The sequence below is a fragment of the Rattus norvegicus genome, chromosome 3 (assembly GCF_021556685.1).
Source record: "Rattus norvegicus strain SHRSP/BbbUtx chromosome 3, alternate assembly SHRSP_T2T, whole genome shotgun sequence".
Classification (NCBI taxonomy): domain Eukaryota; kingdom Metazoa; phylum Chordata; class Mammalia; order Rodentia; family Muridae; genus Rattus; species Rattus norvegicus.
In genome coordinates this window covers 7,637,290-7,659,070 of record NC_141536.1, presented here as the reverse complement: position 1 = coordinate 7,659,070, position 21,781 = coordinate 7,637,290, and the positions used below count along the sequence as shown (strand labels likewise).

The window sequence follows — 21,781 nt, the reverse complement described above, 5'->3', positions numbered from 1 at the left end:
TCATAATTTTAGTATTTGGAGGGAATTCATTCCAGAAACATTTTTGTGGTTTTGATTTTATTTTGTTTTTTTCAAGTCAGGGTTTCTCTGCCTAGCTTTGGCTGTCCTAGAACTCACTGTGTAGACTAGGCTGGCCTGGAACTCAGAGATCTGCCTGCTTCTGCCTCCTGAGTGCTGGGATTAAAGATGTGCACCAGCATACACAGTCTTTTTACTCTGCTGTCTTCCTGTTTAAGTGGATTCTTGAACACACTGTAAGTCTGCCCTTCTCGTCATTCATTTGATAGCTTCTGTCATTAGTGTTTAGACCACTTAGATTGCTGTGACTGTCCCTGTGGTTGAATTCTGTCATCTGGTTTGATGACTGCTTATCTCATCCTGTTTTTAAAAAACCCTCCCTCCCCCCTCCCTCCCTCCCTTCCTCCCTCCCTTCCTTTAGGAACGTGTAGTAGTTCTCCATTATTTTGTAGGGTTGCAGTAGCTTCTGTCCTGCATTGTTCTGTTGCCAGGGGCTACTGAGACCAGAGTAAGGTATTCACCGTAGTAAACCTGCTTTTCTCCTAGGACTTTGACCTTGTCACATTCGTTTCATGGCAGCTCCACCCAGTCATGTTTTTCCTACTTTGAGCAGTCATTTGTGTGCGTGTTTGTTTGTAGCTGTCATTGCTGTGGAGGCTGCTGCTACCATGCTGTCTGGTCCTTGTGCCCTCCCTGATTCTGAAGGACCAGCAGTTCACATTGGTTGTGCAGTATCCACACTGCAAAAAGATAAGAGGTTCTTGGTATTTTAAGGAAGGACATTTGTGTGTGTGTGGTGTGTGTCTGTATGCACATGGTGGGGGTCATATGTGTATTGTAAGTGCAGGTACATACCCAGACCAGGAGGTGATGTCTGTCTGTTATCTTCCTCTTTTTTCCTTATTCCCAAAGCACAGTGTTTCTCACTGAACCTGAAATTCACCTTTTTTAAATTTACTTTTCGTCTGTTTGGTTTGTTTAGTTGAGGTTGAACTAAACTCCTGGTTCTCTTGCCTCTACCTCCCAAGTGTTACGCATAGTTTTATGTGGTGCTGTGAGTTGAACCTGAAGCCTTGTGAGTATTAGACACTCTACTGACTGAGTTGTACAGCCCCTCCCTTTTTTTAGAGACAAGGTCTTGCTGTTTATCATAAGCTGGCTTGGAACTTACTACGTAGCTCAGCCTGAGCAGTCTTACCTCAGATGCCCCAGTGCTGGGTAGCTCCGGTTTGCTCCTGTGCCCTTTCTAGCAGATCTCAGACTTCACTGGCTGCAGTTTTCTGACCACTAGTAACTGTTGTAGAGAACTTTATAGATTGCTTATGAGTTCAGTCAGCTTCAGCTCTCCTGGAAAGGACTGCTAGGCATCTTCCCCAGGTGCTGCAGCTCCGTGGGAGACAATGGGTGACAGCCTCTCTTTTTGGATGAAGATGTTGCTTCCCAGTTTCAGGGTGAGCATAGGAAGCTGAGACGACAGTTCTTGCCGCAGTTAATGTTTTAAAAGTCAGTGCTGACTGCCATGCTCAGCTTCATTCCCCACTCAGAAGAAGGTGGGGTCTTGTCTTGGCTAACCTCCCTCCAGCCTTCCCGTCTGTTTCTCAAGCCCACTCCTTACGTTAGGTGGTGGTGCGCTCTCTCCTGTGCTTTCTGGGCCACATGGTTTTACAGCAGATACTTGGTTTGGTTTACCATGGTTACTCTTGAATTTGAAAAATAATTGATATTTTACTTTAAAATATCCATTTTATCAAAAATTTGAAATTAATTTACATTTTAGGTACAAGGTTTCTTTATACAGCTCTGGCTGTCCTAGAACTCAATCTGTAGACCAGGCTGGCCTTGAACTCAGAGATCCGCCTGCCTCTGCTTCCTATGGGCACTGGTATTAAAGGTATGCACCACCACCTGGCTAGTTTCAAAATGGTTTTGTTTTCCTTTTTTTTTTTTTTTTTTAAAAGGGTCCCATATAGCTAAGACTGATTTTGAACTGACTGTGTAGGTGAGAGGCCCTTGAATTTTGATCTTCTATCTGTACCTTCCAAGAGCTGAAATTACAAGCATGAGCCATTCCACACCCAGTTTTCCACAGTGGCTTTACTTTCCTTCAAAAATCTCTTGGTGGGTGACATGGCTTCTCAGATAAGGGTACTACTTGTTGCCAAGCCTGATGACCTGAGTTTGATCCCCTGGTAGAAGGAGGGAACTAAGTCCTGCAAGTTGTCCTCTTGACTTCCATGTACGTATTTTGGCATCCTGACATCCTGAGCATAAGCCCACGTACTCATGTGGGGGAGGGGTCTGTGAGCTCGAAATCAAACTCAGGTTCTCTGCAAGAACAATGCTTTTAGCCACTGAGCCGTCTCTAGCTCCTTCATCGCAGTTTTTTTTTTTTTTTTTTGGTTCTTTTTTTTCCGGAGCTGGGGATTGAACCCAGGGCCTTGCGCTTCCTAGGCAAGCGCTCTACCACTGAGCTAAATCCCCAACCCCTCCTTCATCGCAGTTTTTTTTTTTTTTTTTTTTTTTCCTTCGGAGCTGGGGACCGAACCCAGAGCCTTGCGCTTCCTAGGTAAGCGCTCTACCACTGAGCTAAATCCCCAGCCCCTTCATCGCAGTTTTAAGGAGATTTTCTACCTTCTTGATGTTGTGTAGGTAAAGAGTTCACATACTGTATTTTTCTTTGATGATAAACCACGCAGACTGTTACTGCTCTAACCACTCCTAAGTATTAGTGTGTATGTTTACAAAGCATGCCGTTATTTTATAAATACAAATTAAGAAATTAGGTTGTGTGTATGTGAGTGATGTGTGTGTGCATCATGTATGGGTGGGGGTACACATGTGTCACAGTAGGTGTGTTGCAGTTAGAGGACACTTTGTGGGGCTTGTATTCCCCTTCTGTCTTTATGTGGGTTCCAGGGATTGAACTCCAGTGACTAGGCTGGAGTGACGAGTACCTTCTTTGTCTGCTAAACTGTCTCTTTGGCCCAATAGAAATACAAATTTTATACTGTCTTAATTTCAAGAGATTACTTAGATCTATGACTTTGTGTAGTCAGATGAGGTGTGGCCCAGAGTTAGGTAGGTTATTATGGGTGGCAGCAGACGAGTGTGTTCAGTGTGCATGGCCTTGGCTCCACAGTGGTGAGGAAAGCCCTGCACTGGCCTTGATTCCACAGTGGTGAGGAAAGCCCTGCACTGCATTTGAAGGCGCAGTGGTGAGGAAAGCCCTGTGCTGCATTGGAAGGCGCAGTGGCTTGGCGGGGGCGGGCAGGCTGCTGACCCTGAGACTCCGGGCAGAGCGTGGGGCCCAGAACCCAGGTGTTCTGTATCTTTGTAATTGGCCTGATCGAGCCGCTGTCTTAGAGTGATTAGCAAGTGCTGTGGGGTCTGCTGACGATGAAGAGGAGGTGGAGGAGATTGGAGAGCAGTAGCCTTTTTAATGTATTTTCTTCTGCCTTAGGTAAATCTTAAAATGAGAGAGATAACAGAGAAAGAAGTTAAATTAAAACAGCAGCCACTGGAAAGTCCCGCTCATCAAAAGGTAAAGGGTAATCTTAATTTGTTTGAAACACACTAAGTTAATGTTAGTAGTTTTGAAGAATTATGTTTGTTTCTACTTGCTCATTCTATATTTTTATCACCCTAAGCAAGCCAGCCTCTTAGATTCTCCTGGTGGCTGACTCTCCATGCCTCAGTTAGGAGTTGCCATGGGCAACCTGTCTTCTATGCCCAACCCCAAAAAGGTCTGATGGTTTGTTAACCAGGGGTATTCTGGGAGGACTTGGGGGGTTCAGTGAGGAAGCGTGTAGCCTGAGCTGGGAGTGAGCTTCAGAAGGTCAGAGATGGAGCAGAAAAGGCCAGGTAGCAGCTGTGCCCATGCAGATTCTTGAGATGGCCTGTCAGGGGCCATGAGACTGATGGGGGTCCAAAGCCCGGTGCCTGGAGCCAGTGGAAGTGCGTGCCTTAGGACGGGTGCAGATGGGCACATTTCTTCCACAGTACTGCTTTGGCCTTGTCCCTGGTCATTTTCTCTTTTGCCAAGGCCATGTGTCACAGTCAGTGGAATGTACCCAGGAGTGCCTGACTGTTAACACAGTTTTGCTCCCAAGAGCAGCATGTGTTCTCCCCTTGTGGTTTTCTCTCTACAGTGGTCAGCTCTAGTCAGCCAGGTCAATAGAGAATCAGGCTGGGACTGAGTGCCTCCCTAATCTTTGGGTGGGGACAGGCCCACATGGGCATAGGCAAAGGGAGCAGACCTTTAGCCTGCTCCCCTGTCTTTTTCAAGTTTGGAACCATTCTTTGCTTTTGTGAAGCAGAGAGGTGTGAAGGGGACAGGTTACCTTCCGGTTAAATTGCCTGGTATTGTGATTAGCGAGGTCGTGCACACTGGAAAGCCTCTGCTACCAGAGGCTCTCTGTCTCTTCTGTGTGAGCATGTGTGTCACAGCCACACCTGGACTGCAGTGCTGACATTCCTTTCCACCTTCCTTCCTGCTTCCTGAGCAGTCTCCCTCCAAGTGGTATTGGAAGTTAGTACCCGTAAGTGACCCAGGCCGCCATCCGCCATCTGCAAAGCCATCTTGTTGCCATCATGCGCTTCCATTAAAATTGTTCGCACCCAAGATTGGTTTTTGTTTGTTTGTTTAATGTCCACCTGGAGGCTGTTGTAGCTTGTCTAGCATGAGCCCTGCTGGCCACGCTGATGGGTTTTGTTATGTGGCACTTTGGGATGCCATGTCCATTCCCCTAGGCGCTAAGTGATCTCTGAGTGACCAGTACAGCATAGCTGACAGGACACTGTCATTTCTAGCAGACGCTAAGAGGACTAGGGGTGACCTAGTGGCTGGACTCATTCCACTCTGCTGTGACTTTGCCTGAGCGGCGGTCTCTCTCACCGCCTTCCCTAGAACTGTCAGATTGCAAAGGCTTTCTCCCACTGAGGGTACAGGTGGACCGCAGAGAGGGCTGTTGCTGGTGTGGTCTCCTTGTTTCTATCCCGTAAGTCTACATGGAGCTCAGCTCAGATTCTGCAGTCTGAGTTAGGTCAGTTCAAATGCAGGGCTTCTGAAATTATGTGTGAATTTCCACACAAAGTGAAAACCAGGATTTGATTTAGTCATTTCAGCAGTACCTAACTGGTGGCCCATTTGGGAAGTGATCCAGTTTGTTGCTGCCCTTATAGGAAATGGCTAGTGCCAAGTGGAACCTTTTTATGTGCTTTTGGATCTCTTTGCAGATGGATTTGTATGTGCCCTTTGATTGTTTGGGTCCTGTAGCTTCATTATTTGGCCCATATTTCCCTTTGGGTCCCCACTTGGGGCCCCATGGCTGTAGGCTGCTAAAGGCCCTGTAAACCTTGAGTGGAGTTCCCATTACGTGTGTTTGTGAGGAGGAGGAAGAGGAGGAGGAGGAAGAAGAGGAGGAAGAGGAAGAGGAGGAGAGGGGGGAGGAGGAGGAGGAGGAGGAGGAAGAAGAGGAGGAGGGCTTGCTTAGTGACACTCAGGTGTCCTGAAGAGAGGTTTGGTTTCAGACAAGTTTGATGAAAGAGACAACTGTAACCCCAGACAGTCCTCCTTAACTTTGCTTTGTTAGAGAGGCTGTGGGGATCCTACAGTGGTGTTCAGTAAGTAGTCCAACAAGAAAATGTGGTCAAGATCGACCACCCAAACACTTCCCAGCTAGAAGTTTGAAGGTGTGGTTGAGCACAGCAGCCATGTGATCCTTCTGGGCCCCTGTAGTTCAGTGTCAGCCTAATTTTACCCATACCATCCATTCTTTACTCAAAAACCATTTGCTTTACTGCATGCCTGCTCACTCCCTGTCTGGTGTCTCTGAAAGCCTGGCCTGGAGCATGCTGTGATGCACTGCATGCTGGAACCTGTGGACTTTGCACGTGTGGTACAGTATGAGGCGGGTTCCCTACGATAGTATGTGTTGTGGGCTCTGAGAAACAAGTTAAAATGTGTGTTGGAATATTCAGTCAACAAAGCAAGCATTGTCGCCAAAAGTAAAGGATTTGGTTTCAAGTGTTTTTCTAATGAGCATCACTACTAATTATGCCAAGTATTTATGGAAGTATTAGCTGAAAGTCTAGATTCCAAGATGATCTTTGAGTTGGACTCATCTGTAGAACTCTCAGAAACCAACAGCTCTTGTTCTAGGCAGTGCTGGCTCCCTTGCTTGTTCTTAGTTTCTATTGTATGTGCTCCTTCTGGAGAAAATGTGGGCTGGTGGGTACCCTGCTCTGGGCGCTGACTTAGGTGAGAGCGGCACACTGCAGCTCTCGGGGAGTCGTGTCTACACTGAGCAGCCCCCCTCTGACTGTGAAGAGAAAGGCATGGGTGGACTGTAGTGTATAGAATATCAACAGGTAGCTGCTTCAGGTGTGCACAGAAGGGAGTCTTGGTCTGGCATTTGCTTGATGATCTTGTGAGTTTAGTCCTGATGTTTCACTTGTAGTTCTTGGTGGCTGCTGTAGTGGTGTGAGAAATTTTGTTTAATCTGGTTTCTGAAATTTCTCAAACTATTGATTAATGCTATTTTGTACTTCTTAATGGCCAGCATTAATGTTGATAATACTTAGAACAATGCCTGTAGCTTGGGTCTTTCAAGCATCTGAATGCCCACTGTTTAACTTGTTTCTCATTAGTTTATAATACATTGGCGTCCGATAGTATAGATATGTGTTTTGTCTCCTTCCATGTGTGCCCACTGCCAGAGTCGGTTTAGAGTTAGACTGGCCCTGGGGTGTTAGCAGCGAACCTCTGCCATGCAGTGTAGCCATGGAGCCCAGTCCCTGGATCTGCCGTGTTTGCTCTGGACAGAGGACATCATCTACACAGTCTGACCTTTTCCAGGCAATAACAGTTGGTCTTCACGTGGCTCTAGGCTTGATGTAAATCTTGCTCTAGCAGTGTGCCTGTAACATACACAGGGTGAAGCGATCTCACACGCAGAGACCATTTTCCTTTTATCAACTGCAGGTCCGCTATCGGCGAGAACACCTCTCTGCTAGGCAGTCACCCTACTTCCCGTTGTTGGAGGACTTGATGAGAGACGGCAGTGATGGCGCTGCTCTCTTAGCAGTGGTTCACTATTACTGCCCAGAGCAGATGAAACTGGATGGTGAGTGCAGAACACTTTCCCTGAACAGACCTGAGAGGAAGCAGTGTGCACTTAACATGCAAGAGAAGTAGCATGGAGTCCCTGTGTCAGCTGGGACACTACTACCCCATTCCTAGAAATTCTAAGAGACCAGATACTTACATGTAACCTGTACCTTATGTGATAAAGAAATTGCCCATTGAGTATTTGGATAATATGACATTGTGTTTTGTGACTCTCCCTTTGTTTGAGTGTGAGTGGGGTTTAAAATCCATCCTTATTGAAGCATCTAGAACCTAAGCCAGACAGGGTGGCACACACCTCTATCCTGGTATATGGTAGACTGAGTTAGGACCAAGACAAGCCTGAGCTGCCTAAATGAGACGCCTTGTCAGAAGCTTAAAGCAGAACAATTCTGAACGTTCTGAAGACATGAGAATGAATGGCAGATTCAGTGTGTGCCCCGCCTTGGCCTGATGGCGCACTGTGCTGACACCACAGCACCTCTTTCTAGGTGTTTGTGACCTGCAGCAGGGAGGAGGAAAGTGGTGGCTATGAAGGGCACGGCACAGGCCTGCCAGGGCATTGTGGAAGCTTCTGTTGTCCACGGCTCGATTTCCTAAGTGCCTTGGTCTGGGGCGGGCAGGAGGACGGCCAGAAACCTGACCAGTTCCTGTGTTGGGATTTTACCTCAGACTTTAGCACTGCAAAGCTAAGGCTGGTATAATGCCTACTCTAGGCATGCAAGTGCAGAGAATACATTTCCATTTTTTACAGACATGGGTGGCTTGAAAGACAGGGGGACCCCCCCCCTTCCAGGAAGATAAAACCTGCAGGGGGACCCATGGCTCCCTCACATTCAGCTGGCCTTGGTCTTATGACTAGGACATGGGGAAGAGAGTCAGAAAAGCCCTATCTTACATCTTACATCCAGGAGGCTTCTTAAATACCTGTGTCTCTGAGGACTACGAGGAAGTGAGTGAGAGGGAGGCCAGCTCCACAAAATAAAACAGGACAACTCTGGGGAAATAACTCAGTGATAGAGAATTGCTTAGCCTGACTGAGCTTGGGCTCTATCTCCAGCGTCACACACTCACAAAGGAAGAAATGTCATGTGTCTGGTGGGTGACACAGCTCCGTACAGCTTGCCTAGCATGCAAATGGCACTAGGTTTCTGCCCCAGCACTGAAAAGTAAAGCTGGTCTAGTACTAGTACACTCTGGCCACGTAGGAACTCCCGGGCTCTGCTGGTGGGAACATCTCAATTCCCAAGGAAACATGCGTCCATGGAACCCTCAGATTTCACAGCAGGTGGAAGACCGTGCAGAATGCTTAGCCTCCCGAAGGACCTTAGGGAAGAAACAGAAGCTGTGAGGAGGAGAGTAGGCGGGCCTTTTCCCTCTTCACTGACCTGTCCTACGCTGCCCCTGAACAGCGCTCCTGCTGCCTCAGCCTGCAGTGCTGAGATCAGAGACGTGCACACTGCCCGTTGTGCTCTTCACACTCTCCGCTTTGAGTGCCCTTCTCAGTTTAGCCTCAGCTCCACGTGGCCTGTGTTGTTTGCATGTTTCTTTGCTTTGAGACAGGGTCTCCTTCCATAGCCCTGGCTGTCCTGGAACTCAGTATGTAGACCAGGCTGACCTCAAACTCACAGAAATCCTCCTGCTTCTTCCTCTGGAGTGCTGGCATGCACCACCATGTCTGGTCTGTACCCTGCTTTTAAATCTGTCCTTTGAGGATCTTAAGGCAGATAGTAAATAATATTGGGGTTAACATCCTTACTGAAAAAAAAAAAAAAAAGACAGAATTATGTGAAGAAGTTGACAGGCCACGCTGTCAGAAGCAGGAATTTAGTCAGGCCATAGAAAGCTTGAATACAAACTTGTCAGGTGGCATTTAGTGTACCAGATATTGTAGACACTGAATAAAAATAAATGGTCAGAGCTGGCAAGATGGGCTAGGGGGTTAAAGTGCCAAGCTTGATGACCTGAGTTCAGTTCTAGAACTACAGAGTAGAAGGACAGAACTGATTCTTGCAAGCTATTTCTTGGTCTCCATGTATACAAACATTTGCAAAAAATGGCCTTAGTGTTGTGGCACACACCTTTAGCGTAACACCCCACCCCCTACTTCTCACCCCTCACCCCCATATTAGGAGACGGAGATCGGTGGGACTCTGAGTTCAAGGACATGCTGGTTTACAAAGCAAGGTCCAGGCCTGTCAGGCCACAAAGTTGAGACCATGTCTGGGAGCTGGGGGCCGGGGGTGGGGGTGGGGGTGAGAGCAACAACAAAAACTTGGTCAAAGCCACAAAAAGAGAAGTCAGCTGGTGGGTAAGATGCTGATATGTTAAAACCATTTAAAGTAATATGTAGGCCAGACCAATGTGAACTAGGTATTGAGCCAGTTAACAATGGCCAGAACTGTAGGACACAGCCTGAGCGTGCTGTAAGTCACAAAGCAGGAAGCTTGGGAATTAATGAATAAGATTCATTGCAGTGGTTTTAATAAAGGACACAATCCCAGAGAAAAGTAAAGAGAGGGAAGATTAAGTTTTGTGACTGTGTCTGTAGAGCCAAATTGTAAGTTCCAGGCTCTAACAAGCTGGCCAGCCAAGAATTAAAATAGAAGTACAGAGGCAAAACAGTTCACCAGCTAGAGTTCTGGAGCTGCCACAGGAAGACAAGATTTTGACCAGCAGTCATGCCTAGGTGTGTCTTTGTTAAGTTAGTTGCTTCCAAGAACTAGGGACATGAACACACATGGGGCAAGACTGAGCCTGTAAGTCATGGCCTCAGACTCCAGCAAGGAGCAGGTAGGAGTGAGGTGACCAGAATCGAAGCTTCTGCGTGAGCTTCTTCATCCTATACTAGTAAGCCTCAGTTCCTTTCTGGGCTCCATAAGGGTGATATGCTCACATGCAAAGCAGGGACGGAGTCTTCTCTTTGGAAACTGGTCTTAAGGACAAGATCGCAGTAGCTGAAGTTTGGCATCTGCTGGCTTCCTGCCTTGGTCATCTGGGCAAAGCCCACTTCCTGATGTCTCCCTCTAACAGTGAGGGGTGCTCTGATCCCCCGACATTTGAGGAAATCCCCTGGCCATAATAAGTACTTAGGCCACAGATACAGTTCAGAGTACACAGCAGCAAGAGGCCGGGGACCTAGTTGCCAAGAACAGTGACCAGGAAGAGGCATTTAAAAAACTGTCATGTGGAATGTCCACATTAGGTTCCGTAGAGCTCCGAGGAAGGAACATTTTAGTATCTAAAGTGTAAGAGTGTACTAAAGAGTTAGATGGCTGAGTAGAAAGAAAGAATCTTCCAGAAAATAGAACAAAAAGAGCAAAGGTGTGGAAGTAAAGGAGACACTAGAAAATGAAATCAATATAGGGGGATGAACAGAGAAAATCGAGGTAATTTACCCAAGGAGAGTGTAGATGCCCCTTGGGTAAGCATAGCCAAATCTTAGGAATCCACTGAGGAGACTCCAAGCAACTTGGTGGGAAGACAAAGAAGGTCACACAGAATAGAGGACTGTATGACAGCAGCAGATCCCTCGGCCAAATCCTAGACACAGCATGGCTTGCTGCTTTCTAACAGCCTTGCCTCTGTACTCCAGCTTGCTGGAGAGAGGCTACATAGAGCACTTCATTATCTTGGTGGCGTTTAAAAGACATTGTATCTTGTTGAAATAAAAATTTAAAAGTAAATTTAGTAGTAAAGTAATGAAACATTTAAAATCATTTGAAGAGACACTGTGTAAAATTAAAAGCTTTTCTTTTGATGGATTCATAAAACAAATAAATTTCTTGACTGATTAGTCAATAAAGAGGGCAAAATAGAGAATGCATAAAACAGACCGGGTGTGGTGGTGGCACACGCCTTTGATCCCAGCACTCAGGAGGTAGAGGCAGTCAGATCTTTGTGAGTTCCAGGCCAGCCGAGTCCAGGACAACCAAGGCTCCGTTAACAGAGAAACCCTGTCTTTGGAGGTGGGGTGGGGAAGCAGAAAATAAGATGGCATAAATTCAGGTCTAGTAAACACCACATAAAAATATGGAGAGTATTATTTTGTATTGTTTATGTTCACATGTTATATAACACTGATAGTTCTGTGTTGGAAAACCGGAATGGGAAAACTAGAGACCCGTAACTACAGGGCAGATGGACGTGGGCATAGGCATCAAGATGTACATACTCATGTGCTGACTTTTTTTTTTTTTTTTCGGAGCTGGGGACCGAACTCAGGGCCTTGCGCTTGCTAGGCAAACGCTCTACCACTGAGCTAAATCCCCAACCATGTGCTGACTTCTTGTAGGAACTTTTTGCTGGGGCATTTTACCAAACTTTCAAGGAATTGACAGTTTCTATGGTTTATAAATCGTGCCAAAGAATAGGGAAGATGGAATGCTTCTAGTAATTTTATAAGAGGATTATTCCTGACACAGTGGAAAGAGACCTACAGGTGACAGTTAAGGCTGGCTTGCCTTGTTAGCACAGATTGAAATCTTGTATAAAATGTTGGAAGAAAAGAATCTAACTATTGCATCTGCTTTTACACAACTGGCTCAGTAGGTGTCATTCTTGACCTGCCAGTGATGTAATTTTACCTGGTGGTAGGTGTGGTCCCCAGGCTGTCACAGATGGGGGGACCAAAATAAGACCAGGAATAGTATTTTGTGTCATGTAGGGTGTCTAGTCAGGAGGCCTCGTGGGCTGACTTCTTGTGGGAGCTTTTTGTTGGGGCATTTTACCAGACTTTGAAGAGGGAGAAACCCTGGTGGTGCTATCCCAGTATACAGTCAGACATGAATCTCTCCTGGACTGCAGCTTGCTGAGAGCCAGGTAATCTAGCCAGCAAAAACAGGATGTGGAGAGAAAAGGTGAATATGTAACAAGTTTAAACTGCAGGACAGAAGTCCTGAATGCTTCTGTAGTTCTTAGATGAGGCTTCGCGTTCTTGCATGTTGAGAGTCAGTCTCACTAAAATAATAATTTCTTGACTGTTCTATAAATATATGGCCAGGCCAATAAATACTTTTGTTTTTTTAACAAGATTGATAAGGCAACATAAGGGCAAAATTGTAACATTTTACTTTGGCATAAATTTGATATGTAGCAGATAGCTCAAAGAATTTGTTTTTAAAAATCTCATCTTCCCAGGGTAGGATCTTTCTCACTTTTGTCTTTGGAGTGGCTTAGGGCCCAGAGGCTTTCCTGGCAGCGCTGCTGTCTGCAGGGTCAGGGAAGATCCAGGGAGGTTTTCAGCCCATGCTCATCATCGTTGGTAGTTGTCAGGCCTTGCGACCGGTCTCCCTGAAGCCACAGTGTCCACCCAGCCTTGGCCGTTGTTGTATTGTAGGCTGTGGAGTTGGTCTGTTGTCCCTTGGTTGGTGGTTGATTGGTTTGGTGTTTGTTTATGATTTGTCTGCCTAAGGCTACACCGTGCACCCCAGCATCTGTGTCCACTGTGCTCTTGGTCAGGGTGGTGTGTGCTGGCCTCGTAGGGCCGCTTGAGAGATGTGATTCCTACTTCATGATGAGCGGACTCTGTGGGGAGAGCTGTAGGCTCTGGATCTTCAGTTGTCATCTGCCTCCTCATCTGATTTTCACACTGAGTACCTGCCTCATCCCTGCTTGTGGCAGGGGTAGCTTTGTCCTCTTCCTGCCACCATGTGTTTGTTGAGTGACAGATTGAACTCACAATCTTTTTTTTTTTTAAAGATTTATTTATTTTATTTATATGAGTACACACACCGTCACTGTCTTCAGATACACCAGAAGAGGGCATCAGATCCCATTACAGATGGTTGTGAGCCACCATGTGGTTGCTGGGATTTGAACTCAGGACCTCAGGAAGAGCAGTCAATGCTCTTAACCGCTGAGCATCTCTCCAGCCCCCTGGACTCACAATCTTAATCACCTGGTAGGCCATGTCTGATTCCATTTCTCTCATCAGACTTGTACTTGGTGTTTAGTGTTCACAGATTTTACCTGAATTAATTAATTCAAAAAATTAAATTTTTTTTTTTAAAGAATAAGAACATGGGGGGTTGGGGATTTGGCTCAGTGGTAGACAAGCGCAAGGCCCTGGGTTCAGTTCCCAGCTCCAAAAAAAAAAGAATAGAAAAGAAAAAAAAAGAATAAGAACATGGGGCCCTTGTTCTACAAGTGTTACGTTTGTTTAACTTCATGCTGCCTGAAACTGTGGCATTGGCTCAGGGCAGTCATTTGGAGCAGGAGTTTACAAACCATGGAAAAGGAGGCATTCAGTCAGAGCTGCGTGTTGAGGGGCCACATATCCTAGAGGGCAGTAAAGGACTGGGCAGTCAGGAGTGGTGGCAAACACTGTCCCATGATCAGATGACACTACCTCACTTGACGTGGACACACCTGTTCTTGGACTACTGAATTAGCATTTGAGATCTTTGAAAAAGAAAATTTCCCCCTTATTTTGGTACTTGAGCATGCTGGACAAACACTCTTCTGCCTTCCTCCTTTTTCCTCTTTTCTTTTCGTTTTCTTTTTGGGTTTTCGTACACAAGGATTCTCTGTGTATCAAGCTCTAGCTGTCCTGGAACTCACTCTGGAGACCAGGCTGGCCTCGAACTCAAAGATCTACCAGCCTCTGCCTCCTGAGTGCTGAGATTAGAGGTGTACACCACACTCCTGGTTCCTCTTTTTTAAAGGTGGGACATTCAGAGGCAAAGCCATGGTGCATTTGTCTCATGATCTGAACATCTGCTGTTCACTAGCTCCTAAGGACCTGGACCCCACACAGGAGGCTCCTTTTCAGGGTCTGTACCACAGTTCCCAATGGAGGATCTGCCTCCTGAATTTTCTTGGCTGAGAGGTTGGGAAGATCCTCACCTCTTCATAGCTCAGAGGCTTGTACTAGGTGTAGTTTCTTGATTTGGAAGATTAGAGGCAATTGTAATTTTGTATATATCCCAGCCCCTACCTTTTCAAATATGAAATTAACTTTAGGCAGAGGTCTCTGCTTGCCGAAGAAAATGCAAACATTTTCTTACATTTATTTTAATATTATTGTGTGTGCATGCATGTTGAATATATGTAGGTATTGGCACCAATGTGGATGTGAAAGGGTATCTTTTTGGAATGGTTTTCTCCTACTTTCTCTTTTTTTTCTTTTTCTTTTTTCTTTCTTTTTTTCTTTTTTTTTTTTTTAGACAGGTTTTCTCTGTGTATCCCTAGAACTTGCTCAGTTTACTAGGCTGGCCTGGAACTCCTCAGAGATCTATCTGCCTGCCTTTGCCCCTTGGGATTGAAGTGGTTCACCCACCATCACCTGGCTGTTTTTTCCTATCTTGATTTGAGTCCCGGGGATTGAACTTAGGTTGTTGGGCTTGCAGGGTGAGAGCCTTTACCCATTGAGCTGTCTTGTGGACCCAGAACACAAATATTTCTTTTTTATTTTATTTCTTTTTTATTTTTTTTTTAAAGATTTATTGTATGTGAGTACACTGTCGCTATCTCAGACACCAGAAGAGGGCATCAAATCCCATTACAGATGGCTGTGAGCCACCATGTGGTTGCTGGGAATTGAACTCAGGACCTCTGGAAGAGCAGTCCGTGCTCTTAACCATAGAGCACCCCACAAATATTTCTAGAAGGTGATTCCACAGTTGATTTTGCTCATCTTTGCCTGCTCTCCTGCCTCGAACACGTTAGGCAAACACTCCGCTCCTACACTCTACTTGCAGCCCAGTGCGGTTCACTTTAGGACTCCAGCTTGAACTCTCGAATGATCTATGTTGTAAATGCAGTCTGGAGACTGCATATTTTCTTTCCCCTTTTAGTGTCACCTGTGAAGCTTACTGACTTTGACAATCTTTTGACCTTGCTTCCTTTATCACAAATCCTTCCACGTAGTTTCAGTTCAGAATAGTGTATCTACACACTCCCTTGTGAGCACAATATGTGTGTCATGACAGTCTGCCTGTCTGTATCTACTAGACATTTGCCTGAAGGAGGTGCCATCGATGGCTGACAGCCTGTATAACATCCGGCTTCTGAGGGAGTTTTCCAACGAGCATCTGAACAAGTGTTTCTATCTCACCCTGGAGGATATGCTGTATGCTCCCCTAGTGCTGAAGGTAAAGCTCCCATCAGACATGCACGTAAGGCCAGCTGCCTTTGAGCAGGTACTTACTGTGCCTGGGTTGTTGTGTGTTTTGTTTTAGCCAAACGTTATGGTTTTTATCGCTGAGCTCTTCTGGTGGTTTGAGAACGTCAAACCCGATTTTGTTCAGCCCCGAGATATTCAAGAGCTGAAGGATGGTGAGTAATCACTGAATGGTCATAACCGTTTTCTTGAGACCTTAAAGGATTGAGGCAGCCCATCTATCTGTGACAACCAAGGTGGCCTGTGTGTCAGTGCTTGGGCAGACCTCTGAAGTCCAGGCTTGCTTTCTCTGTTTGTGTTCTAGTCTGTGTTGTTTTTAAATTTCGTATTTGTAAGTCAGCCTAGAGCCTCACCAGTTAAACCAATTTTGAAAAGTTTGGTTTCAAGTCAGAGTTGAATTGTTTTCATGGCTGTAGGTTCTCTGTGTCTTGCTGACATCATAACTGCAAATAATAGATATATTTGTATAAAATTGCTATTTCTGTAGCTAAAACGGTGTTACAGCAGAAGAGCAGCCGACCTCCTGTCCCGATCTCCAATGCAACCAAGCGCAGCTTCCTAGGTAGTCCTGCTGCCATGAGCCCCGCTGACCTGCCGCCATCCACCCAGCCTCTCACTGAAGGCAGTCATCGGTACCACCTCCACTCAGAAGAACCTGAGTGTCTGTAAGTCTGTCAGTCATTCCATTTTGGTGCTCAGGTTACCATCCTCTTTTCCTTACATTATAGCCTGAGAAAAGGAAACTCTCTTAAGTAAGTAATGCAGAGAGTACATAAGTAGCTCCTCCCGCTGTCTGTCCTCCAGCCTGTTCCTGGGGCACTCAGCCTCCTCTGGAGAGGCCAGGAGTCTGTAAGCCTTAGTTGCAATTAAAAAATTGCATTCTTTTTTTTTTTTTTTTTTTTAGCCAAAGCACATACTTTATTAGCTCCTGAACTCTAGTTCTCCTTCTCCTGTACAGTTTTGGTTCCACGTAGCCGTCCAGTCCGGCGGGCAGCAATGAGACCCACTTTGCGCCCAGCTGGGGCATCTCTTCGGATAGTGGAAGGCTTGCCAATGTGCTGGTGGTTACCACCGCCAAAGGGATGCTCCACAGGATTCATGGCAACACCCCGCACACGTGGCCAGCAGTTCCTCTTTGCCTTGTACTTATGGTAGGCACGGCCAGCCTTTAAGATAGGCTTGTCAATTCTGCCCCCGCCAGCCACGACACCAACAACAGCTCGGTTAGCAGAGGAAATGACCTTCTTGGACCCTGAAGGCAGCTTCACTCGGGTCTTCTTGGTCTCTGGGTTGTGGGAGATGACTGTAGCATAGTTCCCGGAGGCTCGTGCCAGCTTGCCCCTGTCCCCAGGCTTCTCCTCCAGACAACACACGATAGTACCCTCAGGCATGGTGCCCACGGGCAAAACATTGCCAATATTCAGCTGGGCCTTCTTGCCGCAGTACACAAACTGTCCAGTGTGGATTCCCTCTGCGGCGATGAACAGCTCTGTCCGCTTCTTGAATCGATAGGGATCACGAAAGACTACTTTCGCGAGGGGAGCGCCGCGGCCAGGGTCATGAATGATGTCCTTTACGATGCCTTTAATGTAGCCGTGTCGCTCCGCGAAGTCCACAGCACGCAGACGCGCGGCTCCCTTACGGTGCTTCACGTGCGCACGAAACACAGAACCGGCACCTTTCCTCTGGCCTCGGATCACACGGCCCATGGCGGCGAGTCTGCCGGCAAGCAAGGCCAAAAGAGAAAAATTGCATTCTTAAATAAAATTATTTATGTAATACAATTAATTAATACAGTTTAAACACATCAAATTATGGAACAGAAAAGAGATTTCTCTATTGTCTTTTCACTGTAAGTTAGTTTCACAGATGATCTAATGAGAAGGAGCTGAAGGAGCAGTGAGAATTAGCCTGAAATGTATGTAGTCTGACAGCCGTTAGGAGTGGGGGCTGCTCACCTGCAAGTGTGCGGCCCCGTCGGCTGCAGTGAGCAGTGGAGTTGATGCGGCACAGTGAATGGAGCGCTGGAGTGGGCGTTGAGAATTGGTTTTATCATTATCAGCTGGCTGGATCTGCTTGATTGGCCACAACCATGTCCGTGGGTCTGAGCGGGAGATGAAAGAGCTGTCCTAGGTGGGGATTGAGCCTCTTGGGTGGGAGGGGCCTGCGTGCTTCCACCCGAGAGGGTATTTTAAAATGGAAACATAGTTTTAGACTGTGGAGATTGAGTTGAAATGTACGGTTAAAACAATACTCAGAAGTGACTTTTGAATAACATATGCAGCTGAATGGCTAGTTAGACACATGTTGGAAAGGACCTCAGCTTTCTCATGTTAACACTAAAGATGCTAGAGAGCTGGGCCAGGAAGAGAACGTTCAGGGGCCCAAAAAGCAAGTCAGGTGGTGCTGGGAGTGTTTAAGGTCTGAGACTCACTGACAGGATCTGGTCCTTGGAGCAAAACGGAAAGCTGTATGTGGCTTAGAGCCCATGAGTACAGACGGTGACTGAGCGGTGACAGCGTCACAAGGGCAGAGCTATACAACCACATGCGCCTTATGTGGGTACCGGGCATTCTAGCTGGCAGTCCTTACGTCCCATCCTTGTGCTGGGTCTTTATGGTCAGATCCGTGTGCGTGCGTGCGTGCGTGCGTGCGTGCGTGCGTGCGTGCGTGCGTGCGTGCGTGCGTGCGTGCGTGCGTGCGTGTGTGTATGGTTACATGTGTACCAGCACATTGCCTATGTGGATGTCAGAAGACAGCTTTGAGGAGTAAGCTCTCTCCTCTGCCATGTGAGACCTAGAAGTAGGATTGGGCTGTCCGGTTTGGCAGCTAGTGTTCTCCTCCGCCAAGCCGTCTTGCTGTCCTTGTCCTTGTTGAACTCACTGTTTTCTCTGAATTATTTTTGTTTAGTGGGAAAGGAGCCTCCACGTTTAGTCCATCCCATCCTTTGTTGCCACTGAGACAGAAGCAGCAGAAAGTGTCACAGGCTGAGGAGATCCCTGGTGAGAGCATGAGTCTTTCCCTTTTTTTTTTACTTTTTCTTTTCATGGTTAGTAAAATAATATTCCTTAAAATTAAATGACCTTATTCTAATGTACCCATTTTAGTTAAGAATAGCGGGATAAATTTTAATTTGTATTGCTATAGCTCAGAATTTATAGTCTTGTGTAAATGTCATTTCAACTCTGGTAAGTTCTGTGCTGCATGCACAGAGTGACAGGTCCCAAGTATTCCGCACTGACTACCGTGCTGTAACACTGCACTTCCCGTATTGGAGCTACTGCAGGTTATGCTGTTATGGGCATCGCTTTGAGTGGTGCAGTAGTGGGCTGAGTTAGGATTATTATCACCCACAGAAATGGCTGTTACGCTGAAAGGACTTCAAATGGTACGGAGCTGGTTACTTAACACTGAATGTACTTATTTCTTCCAAATTACAGATCAGCGACACAGATCGAATTCTTTAACTCGGGCTGATGGTCAGCCACGAGGTGCAGCAATAGCATGGCCAGATAAAAAAAACAGGCGAGTGACTGAACTGTTCGTGTGGGGTTCTCTAGATGTGCTCCAGGGAGCTGGCAGCCAGTGCTACCACCGCAGTGCCAGCACATGCATGCTCTCTTCTGCGCTCATCCTCTCCTGTGAGCCACTGTGCATTTGCACAGTGACCGTATGATTTATGGTGTCCCAGCAGTAGAGGCGCTGTGAGGGTCCAGCAGGTAGCCCCGAGATCTGTAATAGCAGCAGTGCCACGTGTGCGTGCCATAGGTGCTTTTGTTCTTCGTGTTTCTGGTGATTTTTATTCAGGGTTTAAAATGTAGCTTTCATTGGTAGTGTGCTAAATATAGATGCTCAAGGCTCTCTGGGGCCTCCGTTACTTTAAAAGAGTGCTGGGCAAAGCATTTTTGGTCATTCACTAAAAGGTGCCTCTGCTGCTCTTTTGTCCAGGGCATGTATAGAGGGCTTCTTGGTGTAAGGCTAGCACTCTCTTTTTGTCTTTGAGCCCCTCTCCTGCTGCTGCTGAACAGTGAGTTGGTTTCTCCTCTTATTTCAGGCCTGTGTCACAGCCAACATCATTTGCTCTCCATCATGCAGCAAGTTGTGATGTGGACCCCAGTTCTGGTGACAGTGTCAGCTTAGCCCGCTCTATCAGCAAAGATAGCCTAGCATCTAACATCATCCACCTGACGCCACAGAACCAACCCCATCCTTCTGCCGGAAAGACCAATGGGAAAAGCCTCCTGAGCAACGTCAACATTGAGGATGATGATGAGGAGGAGCTTGTAGCCATCATCAGGACAGATGTGTCTCCTCATTCCCCAGAGATTCCCAGGACCTCACCTCAGGCCCCAGGCTTGGTGGCAAGTATCAGGTCTCCCCAGAGACAGGCAGACACTTTGGAGAGTAAGCCTGACAGTTTTTACTTAGAGCCCCTGATGCCAGCAGTACTCCGGCCAGCCAAAGAGAAACAGATTATCACTAAGGAAGATGAGCGCGGAGAAGGGAGGCCAAGGACCATCATGGCCAAGAGGCCTAGTGAGGGCTCCCAGCCTCTGGTACGGAAGAAAGTGACTGGTAGTCATGGTAGTCGTGACCTGAACAGAACTTTCACCCCAATTCCTTGTTCAGAATTTGCTGCGAGCATTGATCCTACAGAGGTGGGACCACAGTCAACAGAAGCCACAGGGGAAGGACAGCCTCTGGCTCTGGGTAGATTTGATCCAGTACCTCAGGGGCAGGTTGCTGATGGCTTCTTTCTCCATGTAGGCAGGGCCGAGGAAGATGAGGGGAGGTGGTATGTTGGTTCACAGAGTCCCAGCTCCCATGACTCTGAACCCTGGACCATCCTGAGGCAGGACTCGGACTCCGATGTGGTGGATGTAGAGGATGCAGAGCAGGATTTTATTGGTGAGGACCATCCTGTAGTCATCCCCAGATACGCTGGTGAGGAAGAATCAGCCAAGCTACAAGAGGATATGAAAGTGAAGGAGCACGAAGACAAGGATGACGCTAGTGGCCGCTCGAGCCCTTGTCTGAGCACGACTTCTCAGCTCAGCAGCATGTCCATGGCCAGTGGAAGTGTGAAGATGACCAGTTTTGCTGAAAGAAAACTGCAGCGGCTCAACAGCTGCGAGACCAAGTCCAGCACCAGCAGCTCCCAGAAGACCACCCCAGATGCCTCGGAAAGCTGCCCAGCCCCTCTGACAACATGGCGTCAGAAGAGGGAGCAGAGCCCCAGCCGGCACAGCAAGGACCCCGCCAGCCTGCTGGCTTCTGAGCTGGTGCAGCTTCACATGCAGCTGGAGGAGAAGCGCAGAGCCATTGAAGCTCAGAAGAAAAAGATGGAGGCGCTGTCTGCACGGCAGCGTCTGAAGCTGGGGAAGGCGGCTTTTCTGCACGTGGTGAAAAAAGGGAAGGCTGATGGTGCCCCACAGCCACTGAGACCCGAACACTTCACGAAGGAATTCACACAACACAATGGGGAGGACTTGGATGACGGCACTTGTAAAACTGAAGGGTTCCTTGTCAAAGAAGAGCAGAGAGATCTCAGTGACTCTCAGGATGTGGCATTTGTCCAGCTCCATAAACCCAGGGACCCAGCTACTCTGCATGACGGAGAGAAGCACAGAGTGATTTCTGCTGCTCTCCTAGAGGACAGTGTTGGTGAGGTAGACGTGAATGAATGTGACCTGTCCATTGAGAAGCTCAACGAGACCATCAGTACACTGCAGCAGGCCATATTGAAGATCTCCCAGCAGCAAGAGCAGCTTCTCATGAAGTCCCCTACAGTGCCAACATCAGGCACTAAAAACAACTGCCAGGACCAAAAAGTAAAGGCCCCAGTCCACTTTGTTGAGCCGCTCTCTCCAACTGGGGTGCCTGGCCACCGCAAACCCCCACGGCTCGGCCAGGGCCGCAATTCCCGCTCAGGAAGGCCAGCTGAACTGAAGGTTCCAAAAGACAGGCAGCAGGGTTGTTCTCGGAGCAAAACACCAACACCCAGTGTGGAGACACTCCCACATTCAAGGTCTTTACCCCCAAGCACCCATCCACGGTCACCCTTGGACCCAGGTGGGGAACTCCCTGAGAAGTGTCTCTTTGACAGTTACAGGCTCCATGATGAGAGTAACCATCGGACATTTGGTCTGTCCTCTTGTAAAGATGCCAACATCGTATCAGAACAGATGAACTTTAAAGAGGGTCTGGATACAAGTGTCCAAGAGGCAGAGCTGAGCTCCTCTGCCATCACAGGGAAAGAGCATACTCCCATGGAGGAGCCGCTGAGGAGCAAGGCCAGCCTCATTGAGGTGGACCTCTCTGACCTGAAGGCCCCTGATGAGGATGGAGAGGTGGTTGGACATGAGAGCTCGCTGGAGCTTGGTGGAGAGAGTGACCAGAAGCCTGGGGTTGGCTTCTTCTTCAAGGTACGGTAGCAAGGTGTTGGAGTGAGGTCACATCACCCTAGTTGTGAGGCTAGCTCATGAACTTCTGTTCTAAGCATAAAAAGCCAGAGA

The 21,781-nt window shown here is 47.4% G+C and overlaps 1 protein-coding gene and 1 pseudogene across 10 annotated transcripts in view; one reads left to right on the top strand and one right to left on the bottom strand.

The window, feature by feature from the left end:
- Nucleotides 1-21,781, top strand: part of Camsap1 (calmodulin regulated spectrin-associated protein 1) — a 59,850-nt gene that overhangs the window by 27,206 nt on the left and 10,863 nt on the right. For 4 of the 10 annotated variants that reach the window (XM_087651277.1, XM_087651276.1, XM_087651275.1 and 1 more), the window contains 8 exon segments: nt 3,479-3,559; nt 7,001-7,142; nt 15,098-15,237; nt 15,325-15,421; nt 15,754-15,931; nt 18,177-18,268; nt 18,707-18,791; nt 19,321-21,691. In XM_087651277.1, the coding sequence (XP_087507403.1) occupies nt 3,479-3,559; nt 7,001-7,142; nt 15,098-15,237; nt 15,325-15,421; nt 15,754-15,931; nt 18,177-18,268; nt 18,707-18,791; nt 19,321-21,691 (3,186 nt within the window). 10 annotated transcript variants of the gene reach the window in all.
- On the bottom strand, nt 16,146-17,015 carry Rpl8-ps7 (ribosomal protein L8, pseudogene 7; annotated as a pseudogene).